A 23,555-nucleotide genomic window follows, 5' to 3' on the forward strand; every position below is an offset into this window, starting at 1 on the left:
TGGCAGCAGAGTCAAACTCCACTTCGGGATTTAGAACCTGACATTTCAGTGTAGTAAAAGGCTAACATCCCACAGCCACCATCAGGACATTATCCTTTTACACCAGTACTGTTTATGTTCAAATTGCTTCAAAAATAATTCATTGCTTGTCAACCATTGGAGAAGACTGGACGAGGTGAAAGAAACAGACAAGTTCTTTTTTCCCTAGTGTCTCTTCTAAGAACTGAGGACCCTTGCTAAACTAAGAAATTGCATTTTTATGTTCTCTAGGTAATCCATTGTTAAACAGTGTTTGTCAACTGGTAGAATGTTTCCCTCCACCCTCCCCGATTTTCTTTAACAAGTTGTTATACACCAGGAAAAGTGGTTTTATTTGTACTAAAACATGATTTTTTTTGCTATTTTTGCCAATTTGACACATTACATTCCCTTCCGGTCTTCTCTTCTCCTCTTCTAATCTCTGTTGCTACCTGTGCTTCCTGTAGCTTGTCCGATTGGTATAGTGGTTGCCTACACAAAGTGAAATGAGTAATAATTTCCATGGTCCTGCTCATCATACCACACAGCTCTTTATCACAGATAAAACTACTGCTGTTTCACCACAGCAGGAATCTGAGTGAGAAACGTTCAACTCCGATTTTCACAGCGTTAGGAGAGTACGATCAATTTTTGTATTTGACCTGAAATTCAGAACGTTTTTTTTTTTGTTCATCAGCAGAGAAACATCCTCGTGCTTTTTCAATGATAGATTCAAGCACTCTATTGTAAAGAGAGTCTACACTTTTCTGGTGAAGTACTCATTCTGGATTACAAAATAAACAAATCTCTGATCTCTCCAGGGAGTCGTGGAGCAACTAGAAGCACTCAGTTTGACACACACAGCACGAGCAACAGTTACCATGAAAACTGGGATACAAGAAGTGGATACACAGAAAGAGACCGATACGAACGAGACCAAAATAGAGATGCTTCCTTTGATAGGCGTGGTCATACAGAAAGGGATAGGCGTGAAAATAGAGATCGAGAAAGAGGTATGGGCAGCAATTGTTGATGTCAGTGGTATGTTGAAGCCAAATCAGTCTTCAGTGTAACCTGCCTCAGATCTATAAGTGTTTCCTTTGAAAGTTTTCAATATCTTACTATTTGAATAAGGAAGGCCTATTTTCATTGTTGAAAATAAATTTGAAATTTTGTTCTCACTCTCTGGACTCGAGGACTTTTCAGGAGTGCTGAGGCAGGTGGGGAGATAGCGATGAAAGTAGGCAGTCCTCATGATATGGAAGACATGGAGTTGAAAGCTCAGCTGAGTGTCAGATAGTATACCTGATAGTCTGGCTCAGTCTGAGAGGACAGGGAAGGAATTGGTAGCTAGGGAACAAAGATTTCAGTGGAGGACAGGGACCATGCTTCCCAGTGTTTAATTGGAGGACATTTCTGCTCATTCAGCACTAGATGTCTAACCAGTCATATCAAATCAGAGGCAGTGGAAGGATTGAGAAGAGTGCTGATGAAGTAGAGTTGGGTGTTGTCAGCAGACTTGTGGAACTGGACATTGCGTTTTCAGATGATTTAGCCAAAGATTTTGGAATCTGCGTAAAGCTGAAGACCGATTGTACCTTCATCTCTGGAAAGTAATTGTTTTTAAAGTCTAGTTCAACTGATCCTGGTTCTTTTCAGATGAGATGGATCATCACCTCTTTCTCACAAAAAGCCTCTAAAATAATGTCAGGCTACCGATGGGTAAAAAATGCATCTCGCTCACCCTTGTTCGCTCTCTCTCTCGCTGGTGTTCTTCACTATCGCTGTCTCTTGCTCTCCCTCGCCCTCTGTTTTGCTCTCTGTCCCTCCCTGTGTTCTATCTCTCCCTCTTTCTCTCTCTCTCCCTGTCTTATCCTTTCCTTAATCTGCACAAAATGACAAGCTGGAAAAACTGATATTGGAAAGAGTGGCTAAAATCATAATCCTATAACGATCTCATAAGTCAGATTTTGCACATTCTCCCCGTGTCTGCGTGGATTTCCTCCAGGTGCTCCGGTTTCCTCCCACAATCCAAAGATGTGCGAGTTAGGTGGATTGGCCAAGCTAAATTGTCCGTTAGCGCCAGGGGGTAAATATGTGGGGTTACAGGGATAGGGCCTGGGTGGGATCGTTGTCAGTGCAGGCTCGATGGGCCAAATGGCCTCCTTATGCACTGTAGGGATTCTATGATTCTAACATCCAAAATTAGCAGGAGTCCAGCAATACTCAAAAAACATATTAAATTCATGCAGGATCTTTCTAATGCTATACAGCCCAATTTATGTGTCCATATAATCTAAACATTAAGATTTAGGAACAAAGGAAATAGGAGCAGGAACAGGCCATTCGGCCCCTCGAACCTGCTTTGCCATTCAATTAGATCATGGCTGATCTGCTACCTCAGCGCCATTTTCTTGCACAATCCCCATATCCCTTGATGTCTTTACGATCTGGAAATCTGTTGATCCCTATCTTGAACATACTCCGTGACTGAGCCTCCAAAGCCCTTTGGGGTAAAGAATTCCAAAGATTTACCACCCTCTGAGTGAAGAAACTCCTCGTTGTATCTGTTCTAAACGGTGTGTCTCTTATTCTGAGACTGTGTCCCCTGGTTTTAGACTGCCAAAGCCAGAAGAAACATCCTTCCAACATCTACCTTGTCGAGCAAGCCCTGTAAGCATTTTGTATGTATGAATTAGATTGCCTCTCATTCTTCTGGAGAATAAAGGCTCAGTCTCCTCAATCTCTCCTCAAATGACATTTCTGCCATCCCAGGAATCAGTGTGGTGAACCGTCGTCGTATTTCCTCTATGGTAAGTATGTCCTTCGGTAAGGAGAATAGGGCTGTAGGCCATATTCAGATGCTGTCTCACCAAGGCTCTATACAACTGTAGCATCACTTATTTACTCCTGCACTCAAATTTTCTTGCAATAAAGGCCAACATGCATTTCAATCTATCATTCTCAAGAACATGGATTTAAATAATCCAAACTGTTTGAGCCTCTCGGTTGCTGTAGAATAAAGGAGACACAAGTTCTGCTTCTTCATAAAATACCTTTATTTCTTTGATCCAACTCCACACACAATTCTCCATCAACCAATAGTGCCACCTGTGACCCCTTTATATATCAGTGACTTCTATTGAATAATTGACATCAAATTAGGACTTCATTGGAAGGTCTGTTAACCCATTGCTAACACAAACTATATCTAACTTTAGACCCCCAAGTCCCAATTATTCCCAAAGTTCTGCATTCGGCTCTGTCCTCAAGATAATTAATGAAAGATGTTTTTTGTTCCCCTCATGAAACATATAAAGGAAAACTGCCATAAATTATTACATATGTTTTTCACAATGACCTTTAGGCTGTGAAAGAATAGATATGGAATTTTACAATAGTAACTCTCAAAAGTGATATGAATATACACTTGAAAAGGAAATTCTTGCAGAGCTATGATGGAACGAGAAGGACGCAAGACTAATTGGAATAGGTGCTTCAATAATTGGGCACAAGCGTGATGGACTGAATAATCTACTTCATTGCTGTAAGATTCTATATGGCGTGTTCTCTACTGATCCAAGTACTCTCTTTATTTTACAGACCACACAGCTAGTTCTGCTACTCGACACCCAGGGCGGACTGATGATCATGACCATGAGGACAAAAAGGATGAGCGGAGATCAGATCGAGAAGAGAGGAGGGATGATAGGCTAAGGGAACGAGAACGCGAAAGAGACCGTGACAAAGATCGGGATAGAGAGCGAGAAAAAGAAAGGGAGCTAGATCGGGAAAGAGAACGAGTCCGTGAACGAGATCGGGAAAAGGAGCGAGAAAAAGAGCGGGAGCGTGACAGGGGCAAGGAGAGAGAGCGGGAAAGGGACAGGGAGAGAGAGAGAGAAAGGGATAGAGAAAAGGAGAGGGAGAGGGTTAAAGATAGGGACCGAGAGAGGGAGAAGCAAAAAGACTGGGATGACAAAGATAAAGGAAGAGATGAACGCAGAGATAAAAAGGACGATCAGCGAGAGGACCGAGATTTGCGAGAAGGTCATGGAGAAAGAAAGACCAGGTATATTCATTCTAAGTACATTCGCAAAATTAATCCATATGCTTTAATAAAACAAATATTCAGTCTCATTGCTTGAACTATTTAAGGCCAAATTGACTAATGCATGGAATTAAGGAAAAATTAGTCCAGCGACCGATGCTAAATGCAGGTTGGAAAATCATTAATCGACCATCGGCTCCCAATAATATTTTCATGGCTTAGCTAATTTTGTGAATACTGGCTACTAATCACTTATCAGCATCTATGTAAATTAGCTTTCGCAAAACCACAAAGCCACTGACTTGTTGCTGCATAATTTAACAAACTCCTGGTAATCCTGATTCTTCTCAGTGAGGAAACAACGTTGAAATACTGTTTAATTACTGTAGATCTTTTAAGTATCTGAAATATTATTATAACCTTGTTCCCAGGATGGAACCTGAATGTTACACCAGACTAAACATATTTTGATATTCTTAATAGGTAATGTACCAAGAAAAGCATAGGATATGCAATAAGTAGTTTAAATGTAAAAACTTGGCCAAGGCTGGGCAGCTTGTTATTTTTGTGAGACCAAATAGGTACATTTTCCTATTTCCTATCTGGGGTCTCTCTATGCATAAGCCACACTTGGCCAAGAAGAGACTATTAATTGAGTGTTGCTCTGTGGTTGGACTCTCTGAGCTGGGCAAGAGCTGATTGGAATGGCACTTCAATTTTTATTGCCTTCCTCAAGAAAAACTGCTGCCTTCTTACCACTTTGCAGTTGTATAGCAGGCATTGGGTACTGAGCATGTAAATAATTCACACTCTTGCCTTCCTTATTAATGCCACAAGACGTTTTGCCACCAATTTGCATACCTGATCAACCTACTGATGATGCTGCATGATTCGGATATAAAGGGATTGTTTGGGTTATTAAAGAAAAGTCCTCTTGAGATTAGTTTCCATTCACGTTTACCATTTTCTGTGTCACATTTAATCCTTATGCATCATTGGCACTGTATCAGGTATACAGCAAATTAGAATCACAGAATCCCTACAGTGCAGAAGGAGGCCATTCAGCCCATTGAGTCTGCACCGACTTCAATCCCTCCCAGTCCCTATCCCCATAGCCCTGCATATTTACCCTGCTAATCCCCCTGACACTAAGGGGCAATTTAGCATGGCCAATCAACCTAACCCGCACATCTTTGGACTGAGGGAGCACCCGGAGGAAACCCATGCAGACATGGGGAGAATGTGCAAACTCCACACAGACAGTGACCCAAGCCAGGAATCGAACCCGGGTCCCTGGCGCTGTGAGGCAGTAGTGCCAACCATTGTGCCACCGTGCTGCCCTAGTGAAAAATAATATAAAGGTATATAAATTAGAACCTGATTGTGCTATCTGTATTATGGACTTTGTCACTGACACTTCAAGAAGGATAGAAATAACACGTGGTTTAAATTGGTCAATGACACTCATCTTTAATGTTGACTGTGTAAATGTGACTGACTAAATTTGTACAGGCATGGGCTGGTATATAATGAAATCTATCATGGAAGGACGAGGGTGGCTTGCCAACGATTATAAAAACCCTTAACTGTGGATTATGCACAGAACATTTGATTACAAAAATGGTTGTTTAAATTGAGCTATTGAAATTGTTTAATTAATGCCTAAAATAGATAATGAATAGATTGATATTCAAACATACATGCAAATATATAAGCAATTAAGCATTAAATATGCAAAATGTGCATATTTAAGGAGGAATTGAAAAAACCTTGAGCTGAAATATTATTGCTGAAAAAAGCGACATGCTATCAAAGGTTTTTGTCTTGCACTCATCAGGACAGCTCACAAGAAATTACCAGCATTAAAGTGAACAACAGTTTGTACTGCTTGAGAAGAGAGCGTTGATTGGTTGGCAAGTGGACTCTGATTGGTAGAGATGTTGCCATGAGGAATGCAACAGGAAACCGTTAACTGCCAAGTTTTTTGTTCAAATTCAAACTAGGCGTGTTGACTCTGATTGGTTAAGGCTCTGCCCTGGAGAAAGAGCCAGGGAATGGCTAAAAACCTTAGCCGTTAACGGTTTCTTGCTGCATTCCCCATGGCAACACCTCTACCGAGCAGAGTTTACTTGCCAACCAAAGGAGCACATGTCAACCCACCTCTAACTCTCCTCTAACCACCATCTGCCCCACCTGTGACAGAGACTAGGTCACGCATTGGACTCCTCAGTGACCTAAGAACTCATTTTTATTGTGGAAGCCAGTCATCATCGACTCCAAGGGACTGACTAAGAAGAAGTATAAATTGTTGCTCCTTTAGTGTTAGTATTTTCTGGTGAGCTGTCCTGATGAGTGCAAGACGGAAATCTTTGATAGCATGTCTCTTTTCAGCAATACTCATTCTGTATTAACTACCAAATGATTAAAAATATTATTTTGTTCCTCAACCAAAGTAAAAAACAGTCCCAAAAGTCCCAACACAGTTAGTAAAAAAAAAGGTCTTGTTGTATAATGTTTCTTCATTTTAAAAAAATTTAAAACTTTGTGCACCACGTACTGTGATAATCCATTGTGAAGATTAAGTCTGTTTTGCACCAAGTTGGTGGTTCTTGACGAATGTGTATTTGTTAGGTTTCAACACCCTTGGAATATGAATGGGGGAGAAAATGTCCATTTTCCTGCTCTTGAATGCTTTCTGGTGATCTGTATTGGAAATGTATGTCTGTAGACCTGTTGTAACTGTCTACGTCCACTGTTGAATGGCAGCAACTTAGGCAGCTAAAGAGTTGGTAGAGACCATGGAGGTATACCCCAGCATAGGTTATATCGCGAGAACTAGAAGAAGAAAATCAGATGATCAGTAAATGCAACTCTGGCTGATAAATAGAAGTTGCAATCTATATTTTGACTTAAATCAGAGCTTTCCAGACCGGATCATGACCCAATAAGGGGTTGCTCAATGAGTCTTTGGGGTTGTGTGTTTGTTGGCAGCAATGGCTGCCATCAGGCTTGGACTGATTTCTGACAGTTTGTGGATGAGCATGGCCTAGTGGACTACTTTCTGAGGCCTGATTGCTGCATTAAAAAATCTTATAATGAAGTAGGTGATGTTTTTGTAGAAAGCCTGGCTTTCCTATTCCTGTTCTCCTAGCCCCCTAGTGAAGGCCTAAAGCCTTTTCCAGCCCCATCTTATCCTCCTTCCACGCAACTCAACAACTATCATACCCCTCACATTGGAAAAATGTTTGGGAATCACTGATTTACTTACATAATATAAGCAGCGATAACTTTCTCTAGCCAATGGGTGTGATGCACTCTCCTGCAGGAACTTACCTGGGAGTTGGAATCTGTTTCTGACTCCTGAACCACTTTTGTGCCAACATGCACCCAAGACTGCTTCCCATTGATTCAAATGTGGCCGTCCAACCGCATCTTAGGAGTTGCTGTACATTTAGTGTGTCAGAAGTACTGAATTTATGCTGTTTCTTTCTAGCAGAAAACGACCTCGCACTGAAAGCAGCCTCAGTCCTTTGGCAAAGCGTGTCCGTGAGGAATCTCCTGATAGTGATACCTACAACAGTAGTGATGAGAAAGGTGAGTCTGCTGTGCATTGATTTAATAAACCCAGTTTCTTCAAGTCATTAAATGGTGGCTAACAAATCAGCTGTATATATTCTGTACACTACTGTAATTTAGGCTTTAATTACCACAACCTCATCAATACTTGATCTGAATTTGCAGGAGGTTTTGTATGAGTAAATTTGTGGGGAATTGTTATTCAAGGGGATGTGTTTGCTCTGCATTATTCACATTCCGTGGCTGGAATTTTATGGCCCCGTAAAATGCGGTGAGCCGTTCCGAATTCCGTTGACTTTGACGGAACTGGAAAATCCTGCTGATAGATTCCATCCCATGTTATTCACCTACGCAGATGGGCTAGAAATCTGCCTGATGGGCTCTCTTTAAAGCTAACCTTTAACTGGCTACAAAGCCAGGAGTGGCCATAGGTAACCTAACTCTCCCATCTCCTTTCCCGCTCTGTGAGGTGCTTATGTTGTTTTGGCTCGGCACAGCTACATGCAAGCTAAATGAGGTGAAGACCCACTTCAATATTATGACAGCAATTCCATTCTCTGTATGATGCCTGCAGAATTTGTACAATCAATATATGTGTGCAATCTTTTGGACGTCATTAAGACCATTTTTTCCTTGCAACATTATATGCAAGGCATTACACTAAAGTCATTCCCTTGCCTCAATGCTCACTGACTTGGACCATTTCCCTGCCTTTGAATTTATTTCAGAAACTTTGCTTTAGATTACACTGCAGTCAGCTTTTATGTTGGTCAGTCACATCAGAGCTGCTTGTCAGCGTGTTGTCTCTGCTGACCTAACCAACAGATGGAGGTCTTCATTCCTGTGTCTTCACTGGTATGGAAAGCTGTTGTTGTGGAAAACCAAGGGTACAGTAAGCACTGCCAGGGGTAAAAATGTTAAACTGCTATTTGGCAGGTGGCTGTAAAATTAATTGGCCATATGGCAGTGTAACTGAATTTATCCAACGCATTGTATCTGGGTGACAGCTGGGGAAAATTGACTTAAAAATGGTTTGGATGATTTAGTCACGCAGGAGGTTTCTCAATGTGGACAATTGTGTTAAATTTAGTAATTTCTTTCCAAGTTAAAATTGCTCTGTTTAATTGTAAGCTGATTGATCATCCATGGTATTGTTTATAGAGATGAAACCCTGCTCCTCAAATCTCAAACTTAGTCGACATTTGCAATTAAGATAGATTGAAGAGTTCCCCCATTGTGCAAATCCCCATTCAAATGCCCAGTTGCATCACCCAGAATAACTCTTTAAAATTTGCTATAGAGCCGCCATCTAGTACATAGTTTTGCTTCACACCATTTGAAACAGGGACTGATTTGGACAGACAACATTTCACCCTAAAACTTAAATTGATTGATGGTGTTGAAAGCTTTCCAGTCAATAAATGTGTATAAGTCGTGATTTTGCTTCCTGCGCTTCTGAAGTTGGTGAGCAACTGAGATTATGTCTGTGATTCCTTAGTTAGTCCTGAAGCTACATAGCAATTCCAGAAGCCTCCTTTGCACTGTGTACAGGAGCAGGAAAATCCAGTTCAATCCTGTGAACTATAGATAGAAATAAGGTGCCCTGACCCATTTCACAGTCTGAATTTTCTTTGTTCTTGTATGTCTCAATGAATCCTTTCAGTCCTGTAGAACCATCATTTCTCTCCAGATTGCATAGAATTATATTAATTAACATCACAGAAATAAGCCATTCGACCCAAAGTCAATACTCCACCTAACCCTCCTTCCACCCTACTTCATCTAAGCCTATCTGCATGTCCTTCTATTTCTTTCTCCCTCATGAGTGAATCTAACATTGTCCTAAAGGCATCTATGCCAATTTCCTCAACAACTCCGTGTGTCAGCAAGTTCTCCTTTCAAGCCATTCTTTGAGTAAGGAGTTTTCTCCTGAATTTGTTATTGGATTTATCAGTGATTGGGAAGAATAGGTTGTGCAGGCACTGAGTAAGAGGCACTGGGAAATTTGGTCATGAAATTGTAGACCCATAGTACCTGATTTTTAGCCTGCTTAAATTAACCAGGCTGTCAGCCTTGGTTCCCACTGCCTGCTCCCTATGAGTTATTCTCTATGCTGGCAAAGTCCAACTATGGAATCAACTGTTAAACCTTTTGAAAAGCTTCCCGAATTCAACTGGCAGTACTTTGGGGTACACATAAATGCATTAAAATGATTTTTTTTTAAGTTAAAGCTATAAATTGGATTTTGGTTTCTATTGAAGTATTTTCACATGATGCTTTTGGACCCGCAAGGCAAGAAGCATGGTGATTTAAAAAAAATAAAAACAATGAAATTTATATCCAAGATTCTCCAGGAGCAATGTCCAAATGCAGCAAAAGTGGCTGGTACAGTTGTAGAGTTAATTTGTAAAATGTTTCTCTCATCAGTTTCTGAATGGAATATCTTTTTGTTTCAGGTGAAAAGCACCGGTTGTTGAGTCAGGTTGTCCGCCCGCAAGATTCTCGTGCTCTCAGCCCATCACGTGTCACTGAAGACAGAACCAGTACCTGGAAAGAGGATGACAGAAAGTCAGACAAGAAGGAAAGTACAAGAAGGCGTGAAGACCATACGCTGAGAGAAAGGGTTGCTTCAGGGGACAAGCAAAGGGAGCATGTTGCAGATACTGTTGAGGCCTCACGAGGCAGAGAGTCAGACAGCACCGCTCACCATGCCGCTGAGGATAGAGAGGTACCTCTAGGACTACATGAGTACGGTAAGAAAAAAGCTAAAGGACAACGGAAATCTCAGAAGAGAAACAAAAGGGATGAAGACTATGTGTCTGAAAAATACATTCCAGAGCCTGTAGTGGAGGAAACTCTGGTTTTGTCACCCAGGAAGCCTCCGAAGAAAAAAAACGCTGAGAAAAAGCGAAAACGCTCTAAAGGTGACTCAGAGCCTTCTGATGAGGAAGGGGCCCCACAAGCCAAAAAGTGGAAGGGACCCCGGACTCCACCTGTAACACTAAAGGAAGAATCTGTCGAAGAAGTGTCTGAAAAGAGTGTTGAAGGAAACACAGCGGGAGGAGGTGATGTGGTTTTCAGTGACTGGTCTGATGGGGATGTGCCCGATCGTGAAGAAAGTATCATCTCTGACAAGAGTGTGGATGAATCTCGGAAGAAAACTCACCGAAGTAAGGTGGAGAAAGTAGAACTTCCGACCGTGGCAGACGATCGTCCACGTAAAACCGAAGAACACAAACGAAGCAGCAGCCTTGGCAGTAATCGAAGCCGGACTTCAAGTCGTTTGAGATCACCGTCTAATGAATCTACTCATCGCAGTGGAGATGACCAGAGTGGCGGAAGGAGACAGCAGCACGGAACGTCAAGAGATGGACAGAAATATAAAAGTCTCGAAACAGGCGAGCGGAAATCCCGAATAGATCAGCTCAGACGTGGGGAACCCAGCCGCAGTACTTCCTCAGGTAGTAATATTTTGACCTTCCCTTGATGTATTAGCACATGCGTATTAGCATGTATTAGCATGTATTAGCACATGGTACCTTTTTACATTAAAAATCACAAGAGTGTGTGAAAACCTTCCATGTAAATAAATCTGCAGGAAACTACGTATAGGTTCAACATTAATGAAGTGGTGATCTTATTATATCTAGGATCCTGAGTAAATCAGTGAATACTTGAGGATATTGGAAAGGATTATTCCATTATTACAACATAAATGTCAGTCTTTATTGAACAGTGGAATTTCCCTTAGTCATATTGCAATTATCCTTGATTATCTGTCAGGATGTTTCATGGTGCAAGGCTTTGCACAAAATATTACCTCAGTGCATGCACATAACTAATCTACTTCTGCTTGATATAAATATAACCTGATAATCCCATCAAGATTAACATGATTTTAATGTTGTTCGTCTTGCACTTATCTTAGTTCCATGCCCTAGGGTTTCACTAAGCGTAAGACCAAATATTTGAGCATCCTTTCTATACCAACCAAAGTGGAAGTTGTGCAGTACTCTGTCCAGCAGTGCAGGCAGACTTTAGAATAAATAAGTGATCATTTCAATTGTCTGTCATCTCAGTAGTTTAGTTCAATCACTGAGAAGCTGAGCTACGCTGCTTAGAAAGATCCCAGATTTTGTCCCCAGTGCTGTTAGTTGAACTTCGTAAGGAAACTCGACTTGGCCTCAGTGCCCCAACTGAAGTACTAAGGAGAAAATGAATGTTGATTTCCTTGCTTCTGATGACTATCTAGTCTCACCTGGCTGGACATGTGAATGCCAGATTAAACCTTGTTTATCTGGATGCCTGATGTGCATTCAAACCCATGATCGTGCTCAAGAATTTCCAAACCAAACTGCTGACAGGTTGACGACCCAGGCAGAGCTTTTGCCAGCTAGCCATGATTATTACCCTATCCGTAGGGATTTGCGTTCCAAAGTTATGTGGCGGACAGAAGAAAGAATTCCAGCTCCTAGCTGCCAGGGCCACTGCTTACATCCTGTTAGTGATGATATCTGTGTTCCCCTCCCCAACTTAGACTTGCGCCTTCTAAATAATAATTGACTTCCCTATTCAGTCTACCAAAAATGTTCTGCCTCTCATTTATCCATGCTGATTGCCATTTGCCAATAATTTGTATACTCGGCAAGTTTATTACAGTCCTCCTCAGTATTGAATATCCCATCAACACTTCCCCACCCCAATTTAATGTTATCTGCAAATTTGGACACGCTTTTGATTCCAAAATCTAAATCATTATTATAAATTGTGAACCGTGGAGAAATAATGCCTCTGCTATCTCTTTCCTAGATTCTTTTAAAATACATGGATGCAATCCAAATGGGCCAGGAGTTCCAAAAGCAGATGTTCTTTGATTTTTTTAAATAAATAAATTTTATTATTTGATTGAGAGCCATTAAAACTCAGTCTATTAAACAGATTTGCCATCAGAAATGGTTTTCAGAAAACTTCATGAAGAATCTTCCTTCAATCTTCGGGCAGCATGGTGGCACAGTGGTTAGCACTGCTGCCTCACAGCGCCAGGGCCCCGAGTTCGATTCCAGGTCTGTGTGGAGTTTGCGCGTTTTCCCCGTGTCTGCGTGGGTTTACTCCGGGTGCTCCGGTTTCCTCCCACAGTCCAAAGATGTGCAGGTTAGGTGGATTAGCCATGCTAAATTTCCCCTTAGTGTCAGGGGAACTAGCTAAGGTAAATGCATGGGGTTGTGGGGATTGGGCCTGGGTGGGGTTGTGATCAGAGCAAACTCGATGGGCCAGATTGCCTCCTCCTGCAATGTAGGATTCTGTGATTCATTTGGTACTTTTTGACATTGGCTCATCTGGTAGTTAAGAATGTCCGCATTATGTTTCAACAGCTGCTTACAGGCAATGGTTTGAAAAGAATTTCTCTGATGAAGTCTTGATTATTTTTCTTTCAATGATTTCTCTTTGGGAATTTTCTTTCTCAAGAAAGTGAAAGGTGTTTGCGTTGGGGAATGGAACAATTTCCATTTCACCCATCAAACATTCTCAGATTCAAACAGGCAACACAATGGCGCAGTGGTTTGCACTGCTGTCTCATAGCACCAGGGACCTGGGTTCAATTCCGGCCTCGGGTGACTGTGTGGAATTTGCACGTTCTCCCCATGTCTGTGTGGGTCTCCTCAGGGTGCTCTGGTTTCCTGCCACAGTCCAAAGATGTGCGGGCTAGGTTGATTGCCCATGCTAAATTGCCCTTAGTGGCAGGGGAAATAGCAGAGTAAATACGTGGGGGTTAAGGGGATCGGGCCTGGGTGGGATTGTTGTAGGTTCCGGCTTGATGGGCCGAATGGCCTCCTTCTGCACTGTAGCGATTCTATGATTTTAAAAATTCCCTTTGTTCTACAACATGCCTCACCTCAAACTTCAGAAGAAAAACAAAAAATAGAAAGACCTGGATTTCCATGGTGCCTTTCGTGACCTCTGCTCCAAAGTACTTCTATAATCAATGAAGTGCTTTAAAGATAGTGACGGTTGTAATGTCTAAAGCAGCCCATTTGTGCCCAGTAGCTGCCACAACATGGTGCTAATGATCAGATAATCAGCTTCACTGATGCTGGTTGAGGGACAAATTTTGGACAGGATACAAGAACTCTCAAACTCTACAAAATAGTGTCGGGGAACGTTTACATTGTCCTGAGAGAGCAGAAAGGATCTTGGTTTAACCCCCTCCATCCAAAAGACATCCCTTACTGTACCGGTGTGATACTTTTCACTTTCCTACACCTGCCTCCTCATTTTTGTTAATTGAGTGCCTGTTATGCTGAATTAGGGTTGATCATGTGGAAAATAGAAAAATTAATCTGATACAGCAGGGTGTATCGTTCTGCAATTGAGGATGCAACCTAGTCCATAGAAGTTTAACTGTTCATCATACCCATCCTTTTCCGGATGTTAGAACACCTGCTGTCGACGCTACTTTAGGCTGATCCTAAAATTATCATGCCCACTACTGGAACATTGTTCACTCGAGTAGAAAGTTAGCTTGCCAATTTTTCTTTGGTGTTCAGAGATGCCAAAGGATGGCAAGCCGTCAATAGGAAATAAAAGTATGACAAACATTTCTCCCCACGACCTTTAGCATGATAGTGCTGAAACCAGTAATTCATGGAGATACACTAGTTAAATTAAAGGAGCTTTACATTGCAGCAAGAACATTCTGAAATTGAATACACCACAAATTAAACTGGTGGTTGGAATGTAATTTGTTTTCTGAATTTATTTATTGACTCGACTGTTTAGTTTTTATTGAAGGGCCTGATTTGCTGCTAATCATACAGTTGTGTAACTGTGACTGTAGCTATTGATTGAAGAAAGACAACAGATGGTGTCTTCATGTAGCTGGCCAAACTAGCCTGTGTTATCTCTTGATAAATAATACACGTCTGTTTCATGGAAAAGTACTTTCCGAAGTTTATTTTCAGTTGAGTGATTGATGTGATCCTCATGTGTTTTCTAGATCGTCAAGATTCAAGGAGTCACAGCTCTAGACGAAGTTCCCCTGAATCTGATCGACAAGGGCGCTCTAGGGCTGGATCCTTTGAGAGTAGAGACAAGCTTCAGGACAGTGAACATGACCGCGATCGAGAACGACGCGACAGAAGGGAATGGGAGCGGGATGGGGAACACCGGGACTGGGTTAAGACCAGGGACAGAAATAGAGACCGACGAAGAGAGGTCAACAAGGAGAGAGAGAAACCACCAGCAGAAGTGCCTGATAAAGACAAAGAGCGAACTGTAGAAGCTGCTTCCATATTGGAACAGCCCCGAGTAGAACCAAGACCAGGAAGAGAAACTGAGAAACAATTTGAGCAAGTTGAAACCGCAGCTGTAATAAGCTGTGAAAGAGATGTAAAGGAACCGGTGAAAGAGCCAGAGAATGAAGAGTTACAAACCGATGAGCCCATTGATAGCATTGAAGGTAGTGTTTATTCACAGAACAGAGAACATTTGCTTATAATGCTTAAGTTAACCACGCATTAATCGAAGTTGCATATATATTTATAGAAATGAGAAAATCATTGGGGAATTATCTTGCCCCTTGTTCCATGCACTTTCAATTGAAGAGTTTTGATAGAACAAATAAAAAGAAATTGTTCCACTGGCTGAAAGGTTAGTAACTAGAGGACACAGGTTTAAGGTCATTGGCAAAGAGCCAGAGGTGAGATTAGATTTTTTTTAATATGGGGAGTTATTAAGATCTGAAATGCATTACCTGAAAGGATGGTGGATGTGAATATGTTCATAACTTTAAAGTGGAATTGAAAAAAATGGATACTTAAAAATGTGAGAGTTGCAGGGCTATGGGTTTTAAGGAAAGAGGAAGGGAGTGGGGCATAGCTGGCATAGATACAATACACTGAATGGTGGTCTCCTCAACTGTTAGTTTCTATGATTGATGGAGGCCTCGAAGGACAGCTTGTTCTGTGCAGTTTCTAATAGAGTGGTGTTAATGGAGGCCTGAGAGGATGGCTTGCCATTCCTCTTGAGATAAACAAATCCCGCCAACACTCTTAATGTGCTGCAGAGTTGCTCCAAAGCATAGCCAATACCGCAATATAATTTGCTCCATCGTTTACAAAGCGAAATGGAGGCCATAGAAATGTGAATAATTAAAAGCTTTTGTCACTGCATCTTAATGACTTGCATTTATATGGCATCTTTAATGTAGAAAATTCCCCATGGTACTACATGGAAGCATAATCAGACAAGATTAGAAACTAGGCTGAAAAGAGGTGTATTTGAAAGAAGTTAGAGATTTTGCAAGAATTTCCAGTCAGCCTAGATGGCTGAAAGTGCGACTGTCAGTGGGACGAATGGATTAGAGAATGCACAAGAGTAAGAGAAGCATTACGTTGTTCGAGCTTTGTAGAATTGGCAGAGGTTATATGGGTGGGGAAGGCAAGGCAAAGGATTTTAAAAGTTTATAGACTTTTTGGAACCTTGGTGCTACATTTGACCCCAAGATGAGCTTCCAACTAAATAGCTGCACTATCGCTTAGACTTCTTTTTTCTACCTTCATTACATTGCCCAATTTCAACCCTACCACAGCTCATCTGCTGCTGAAACCGTCATTCATGCTTTTGTTAACTTCAGATGTGACTGTTCCAATCCAATCCTGGCTGCTGTCCCAAAGGAAGCTTGAGGTCACCCAAAACTTTGCTGCCCATGTCCTTACCTACGCCAAGTCCTATTCCCCCATTGTACTAGCTACTTATATTTACCCACTCAAGCAACACCTCGATTTTCAGATGCCTCCATAGCTTTGCCTCATGTTATCTCTGTCATTTCCTCCAGCCACAGTTAAGATATCTGCACTCATCTAATTCTGGCCCTCACTGTTGGTGGCCATGTCTTTTGCTGCCTAGGCCCAAAGCTCTTAGATTTCCTCCCAAAACCTCTTTTTTTTCCTGTAAGGCCTGCACTTTGCCCTAATATCACCTGTGTGACTCAGTGTCTATTAACACTTTCATATTGCTGTTGTGAAGCAGCTTGGACATTCGATTATGTTAAAGGTGCTATATAAATATGAGTTGTTGGAATAGCTTTAATATAAAGATATGCATGAGAATTTAAACTTGAGGCACTGAGGGATCAGAATCAAACGTAAGTCAGCAAGCAAATGGGTGAACAGAACTATATGCAGGATAGCATAGGGACAGCATAGTTTTAGATGAGTTGAAGTTTATGGGGAGTGGAGAATGTGAGACCAGTCAGGAGAGCAGTAGCATTGTTGAATCTGGGTGATGAGAGTGGTTTGGAAATATTTCAGCAACAGATTAGCTGAATGGGGTGGAGGCAGACAATGCCCTGGAGTTGGAGGCCGAATTTTAAATAGGACATTGGGGCTGTAAATGGTTTAATTCCACCCGAAACAGAGAAAGGAAATGGAATCAGTAGCAACGGGGCCAAATAAAATGGCTTTGATTTTTCTAGTGTTTAATTGGAGAAAATTGTGACAGGAATCTAACATTATGGAGGGGGTGGTGAAGGGGTGGAGAGGTCGACCTGGCTGTCATAATTATCCTCATATCGTCAGATCGTGTTGCCAAGGGACAGCATCTGGATGAGGAAGAGAAGGTGGCCAAGAAATGGGAACTCCAAAGTTAGCAATGTGGGGAAAGGAAGATTAGCCATTGCTGGAGTTGCCCTGGCTACATTTGAAGAGGTCAGAATGTAACAACAGAAAACAGGTTCCACTAAGCTGGTCATTGTTGGTGAGGCGCTTAAGGGGGGAGTGTAACGGTCATGCATGTCAAAGGTTACTGAGGGGTCAAAAAGAACCAGGAGTCTCACTGATTGTTTTGACTTTGATCTACAGTTTTCCAGAGCTTTTGAATTGGATTTTTTAAAATCAATAATCGATTAGTATTTTTGTTGACATTGGTGGCTGAATTTTACCGTCCCGCCCGCCGTGGGAATTGTAGCGGGCGGGACGGGACCATGCAACGGTCCATTGACCTCAGGTGGGATTTTCCAGTCTTGGGGCAAGCGCTGCTGGAAAATCCCGCACTGTGTTTCTGAACAGACTACAAATATGAAGTGAATCTGACATAGTATCGCGTGTTACATGCTAAGATCCGGGTGTCTACAGTGGCTGGTAGGGCTTCTCCTTGATGTCTATTGAGCTAGGTTAGTGTTCTTGTATGCAGCCAATTGAGAGAAATGATGTTCCCACTTCTCTTTTGTTGATATGTGTGTTTTGTTCATTGGCGGAGAGGTGTAGGATTCCAAGGAAATAGGCCTGATGCTTTGATAGCCTCAGACAGAGCCCAAAGATTGCTGTTTTGACTGGCTTGTATCAAAGAACAAAGAAAATTACAGCACAGGAACAAGTCCTTCGGCCCTCCAAGCCTGCACCGGCCATGGTGTCCGACTGAACTAAAACCCCCTACCCTTCCGGGGACCATATCTCTCTATTCCCATTCTATTCCTGTATTTGTCAGGATACCCCTTAAAAGTCACTATTGAGTCCGCTTCCACTACCTCCCCCGTCAGTGAGTTCCAGGCACCCACCACCCTCTGTGTAGAAAACTTGTCTTGTACATCTCCTTTAAACCTATGCCACTAGTAATTGACTCTTCCAACCTGGGAACATTGGTGTTTCACCCTACACATTTGTGATGGGGGAACATGTGTACCTTCACTACAGTAAGCTAACCACTGTTAGTCGTGAAGTTACACTAGAAAATGGATGTCAACCAGGATATAAAGCTAGGTGGAAACATAAGCTGTAAGGAGATACAAAGAAGCCACGAATGGATATAGACAGGTTAAGTGAGTGGACAAAATGATGGCAAATAGAATAAAATGTGGGGAAGTGTGAAGTTATACACTTTAGTAGGAAAAATAGGAAAGCAGAATATTTCTTAAAAGGGAAATGTTAGTTTTTAGAGAGATGTCCTTATAATAAATAATAAAGTGTTGGATCAGGTGAGAAAAGCTGTGCGAAACTCGCTAGCTTCACAGCTGCCTTTTTTCGCCTAATCTACTGGCACTTTGTGTGATGGGGCAGGGCATCAACACACCGGCAATGCCCGGAATCTCATATCCAGACACCCAATCTTAAAGGTAAATTCATTCTCCCAAATGGTAAAGTTTTGGTTCTTTTAGCTAAGGACTTGCCTTTGATAAACTGCATTGAAGGTTCACTAGTAGACTGGTTCCTCAGGTGAGGAAATTGTCCAATGAGGAAACATTAAGCAAACGATGTCCATTTTCCTTAGAATTTAGAAAAATGAGAATTGATCTCATTGAAACGTACACCATTTTTAAGGAGCTTGACAGAGTAGATGCTGAGAAAATGTTTCCCATGTTTGGGAAATCCAGAACTAGGGGGTCACAGTCTCAGAATATTGGACTGAGCCCAGGAAAGATTTCTCCACTGAAAGGGTGGTAAACCTATAATATTATCTACCCCAGAGAGCTGTGGATACTCTGTTTGCGTTTATTTAAAACATGTCAATAGATTTTTGGATGCTAAGGAAACAGAAGCATATGGGTGGAGAAGTGGAGTTGAGGTTGATCAGCTATTATTTTATTGATTGGCAAAACCTGCCCAAGGGGCTGAATGACTTACTCCTGTTCCTATTTCTTGTGGTCCTAGAAGCAGTATCACAGGATGTGATCAGAAGGACTGTGGCACCCTGAACTGCCAAATGGGATGATCAGGCCTAGGGATGGGGTTGAAGGGTGCACTTGTCGGACTTGGTTCTCCTGTGTGTTGTTAGATGGTGTATTACTGATGCTATATCTCAAACAATTTCATTTCTTCCATTACCTGGCAACCTTGGTCATATTTCCAGGCTTGCTTCATGTTTTCTGTGGACTTTGTTCATGCTGAGGTAAATCCAGTGAACATGGCTGAGTTGTCAGTGTAGAACTTTGGGCATAAAGTGGTGCCATCCTAAGGGGGTTAGTTTGCTTTGTTTAGGAGTTTAAGAAATGTCATGTGTCTTGGAAGTGCTGGAACATATTCTTTTGGGTAAGTAGAATTTACCAGCTAGTTGTTACATCAGACCATGAGAGGACTTGTTCAAGTCTGGGTGATAGATACTCTTCCTCACCATAGTTTCTGAAACTACTTATGATAGATGTTTCTTGGAGTTCCCTGTTGCACCAGGGTGTAATGCAGATTGACTGAGGTTTTGTGCAGAGTCCTTGTTTCCGTCAATTTATTTAATTAATTTGAAGGATTACACAATGCCATTAGGACAAAGCAGCCCACATGAATGACACCCATCCATCACAAGCATTCACTCCCTCCATTACCGATGCACTGTGGCTGCACTTTGTTTTACCCACAATTTGCATCGTGGCAATGTGCCAAACTTTCCGCTTTCCAAACTTGCAACCTCTACTGTCTAAATGAGACAAGGGCAGCAATTACATGGAACCCTTACCTCCTGTCAGCTCCCCTCCAAGTCATCCATTATGCTGACTTGAAAATATACCACCATATATTCCTTCCTTGTCGAAGGGTCAAAATCCTGGAGCCCCTTACCCCACGGCACTATTTGTGTGCCTACACCTGGTAGCACCTTCACATGGATCGCAGAAATTCAAGATGACAACTCACCACCACCTTCCTCAAAGGCAATTAAGAATGGGCAATAAATGTTAGCCTTGCCAGCAATTCCCATATCCCATGAACAAGTGAAAGCAACATTGTTGGTGTTGCCATGTGACTTTTTTTCCTCTTCACGGCAATTGTAGTATAACTGTAGAGTCAGATCCCATTCTGATTCCAGCAGAGGTGGTCAGACACTCTCTGAGTTTGAGTTTTAGACAGTGGACACTATAGCTGCAGTAGGTTGTCAAATCAGACTTGCAAAGCATTGCGAAGATCCATTGGCTCTCCTGGACATTTGATAATTTAAATTGGTGGAAACTGTGGACCTTGTAGCTGTCAATCTGAGATAAGTAGTTATAGTAAAACTGAAGTTAAATTACAGTAAAACGAGTTATGACAGCATCATTTAAGTTCTTTTGAGGGAAGGATCAGGAGAGTATGTGAACTGAAGTTTGCCTGTTTATTCATTCCATCAGTTTAGGCACCAGTATGTTTTTTTTATTGCATTTAGGTGAGCCGGATGGGAAAGTAGATGATGCACAGTCCTCTGTGTCGGGACCTTGTGAAGAATATGAGCCAATTAGTGACGATGAGCTCGATGAGATCCTGGCAGATGATGCAGGAAAAAGAGAAGAGAACCAGGATGAAGAAAAAATATCAGGTACCTCTTTTTAAAAATCTGCATTATGTTTTAGTGCAATGGGCTTTGTGATGTATATTTTGTAATTTTTAAATAAATGATAATTTTTAAGAAATAAAAAAGGCATATTTACAAAATCTAAATTGAATATTCTCTTTGTAGTGTACAACTTGCCTCTTAATGCAAAATAGCCAACAATTTAAACCTGGCCCTGCTCAAGTGTGTTTCATTATTTCCTTTTATTTGTAAAAGGATATTGCCATTTACTATTTTAAATAAGATTGCATTTGACGTCATCCCTTTTAGACAAACCATAATATTTCCCGGACAAGAGTACACAGGGTTCATTCTAGACTCCCTTGGTTTTGTTCTTATTTTGTTGTGAACAGTTTTGGTTTACACTGGCAAGAGAAGAATCTTCAGTTCCCAGTGTACACAGTTGGTGTTTAATTGTGTCTGATCAGTAGTTCACTCAGACCTTGCAAATTTGCCACACGCTATTTTGCTGTTCTGTGCCTTCAGTTATCTAGCTTTGGAATAGGTGTGAGGAGCCCAGCAAAGACCTTATGGTCCATCCAGTCTGCCCCACACAATTGCAATACCTTGTGGAATGCAATACATACACACCCACCCCACCTGAAATCATGTTAATCTCTCGGCAAAGGTGAAAAATGCAGCTCTCTCTCAAAGGAATTCAACAAGCCTGTTCGAGGTTCACTATCATCAGGGAAAAGAACCACCTCTGTAACATGTAACTTAGATCTGCCCTTATGCAACCTATTTAATTGGAACAACTGGGATTCAATCTATTCCCTTCGCCATCTTATAAACCTTAAGCAGATCTTAAGCTTATAAACCTTAAGCTTCTAATAAAATGTAGAGTCCAACTAAGATGCACTATGTTGGGAATTAGTCTGGTGGCCGTCTTCTGCACGCTCTCCAAATCTTCAATATCACTGACCAAGTGAGGGGATAAAGCTGGATATAGTATTCCAACTGAGGCCTGGCCAAGGTCTTGTACAATGGCAAAATAGTGTGCCTCCTCTAGCGCACCGTTGTCCTGTCGATGCACATCAACTTTATTTGCGTTAGCTATCACTTCACTGTATTGCTCTTGTGTTTACAGAGATGAATGCACTCGACTGCCCAGATCTCTCCTTTCTCTAGCTTCCTCAATGCATTTCCCTGAAGGGCGTACGAATGTTGAGCATTCACCCTGCTCATATGCATAACACTTCACTTATCCAAGTGAAGTATCATTTGCCAATTGTGTGCCCAATCTCACAACACATTTGAGATCCACCTGAAACAGGAGCATCATCCACAGTCCGGACATTTACACCGATCTAATTATCCACTGCAAATTCATCCCTACAACACCTACATCCAGATCATTAAAAAAAACAGCAAAGAACAATGGCCCCAAAATTGATCTCTGCAGGACAGCACCAGTCTCCACATAGCTCCAAATCTGTCTTGCTTGCATGCAGTCAGTCAGTTCTTAGTTCAGCTCGGTATATTGCCATTAATACCAGAGGCTTCAATCTTATAAAGCAGCATTTTGTGTGGTACTGTCAAAAGCCAAAGGAGCCAGCATCAGCTGGCCAACCCGCATCCGCCAATTTCATTACTTCAAAAAACACAATTAAATTTTTAAGACCTTTTCATGAAGTATGTTGAGTTTTCCGATTCCGTCCCTTTCCATTTAAGTAATTTTATATTGATCACCAATAGAAAGAGATTAAGCATATAAATTGCCAATTGTAAAATTAATGAATGAATTGGGTTCAAGAGTAATTGTCATGTTATAAATGTGCGTTGTTGTAGTTCTCCGGTTGGAATTGGAGTATTTTAAGTACAAAGCAGTAATAATGTGTTTTAATTATTAGGAAGATGGATCTATGAGTAATGTGTGTGAATTGATGATTCCAAACATTTCTGTAATCATAAAAAAATTCAAATACTGGCTAATGCTTTCTGAGGCATGGCCAGGCCTGTTGAGTGAGGATCCTCATTTGCTACTGTAATCATAATTTTGGGATATGTATGTGTTGGTGTTTTGTCATTCGATTCAGAAATGTGTTTTACACAGTAAACTGAAGAAAACAACTTATCTCATAGATCCCATGGATGTGATTGATGTCGATTGGTCGAGCCTGTTGCCCAAGCAGCCCAAAGAGCCCAGAGAGCCTGGAGCTGCTCTGTTAAAATTCACCCCTGGTGCAATCTTATTACGAGCTGGAATATCCAAGCGCTTGGCTGGTGCGGAATTGTTTGCAAAGGTCAATGAAACTTGTCGAGCCGCCATGAACAACACTAAAGGTATTAGTAGTAATATCACACCACATTATCACATTTGCTGCACTGTTAAAAGCATCTGGTGAATAGCATTATCCGGGTGGCAGAAGACCAAATATTATTTGTATTTGATTAACGTTCTATACTGAGAATGAGTTGACCTTCATGGTCTTGTGGGAAACTACATATTTTGTATTTTCTTTTTAAGTATTTCTGCAGTTTAACATATCTGATTTTATTGGCCCCTAAAGGTTGGTGAGTTGTGTTTGATGGGTTTTTGTAGTCATGAGTTCAGAACATAAGAAAAAGGAGCAGGAAGAGACCATTTGGCCCCTTGAGCCTGCTGCTCCTTTCCATACAATCATGG

At 41.5% G+C, this 23,555-nt stretch overlaps 1 protein-coding gene across 15 annotated transcripts in view; it reads left to right on the forward strand.

Moving 5' to 3' along the window:
- Nucleotides 1-23,555, forward strand: part of zc3h13 (zinc finger CCCH-type containing 13) — an 82,431-nt gene that overhangs the window by 51,008 nt on the left and 7,868 nt on the right. For 6 of the 15 annotated variants that reach the window (XM_078232235.1, XM_078232236.1, XM_078232239.1 and 3 more), the window contains 7 exons: nt 840-1,031; nt 3,622-4,087; nt 7,560-7,660; nt 10,099-11,103; nt 14,637-15,098; nt 20,762-20,911; nt 23,012-23,212. In XM_078232235.1, the coding sequence (XP_078088361.1) occupies nt 840-1,031; nt 3,622-4,087; nt 7,560-7,660; nt 10,099-11,103; nt 14,637-15,098; nt 20,762-20,911; nt 23,012-23,212 (2,577 nt within the window). The remainder of the gene's footprint in view (nt 1-839; nt 1,032-3,621; nt 4,088-7,559; nt 7,661-10,098; nt 11,104-14,636; nt 15,099-20,761; nt 20,912-23,011; nt 23,213-23,555) is intronic. The other 9 variants (XM_078232237.1, XM_078232250.1, XM_078232240.1 and 6 more) reach the window with 7 other exon arrangements.

This window comes from Mustelus asterias, chromosome 17 (assembly GCF_964213995.1).
Source record: "Mustelus asterias chromosome 17, sMusAst1.hap1.1, whole genome shotgun sequence".
In the NCBI taxonomy this organism is placed as follows: Eukaryota; Metazoa; Chordata; class Chondrichthyes; order Carcharhiniformes; family Triakidae; genus Mustelus; species Mustelus asterias.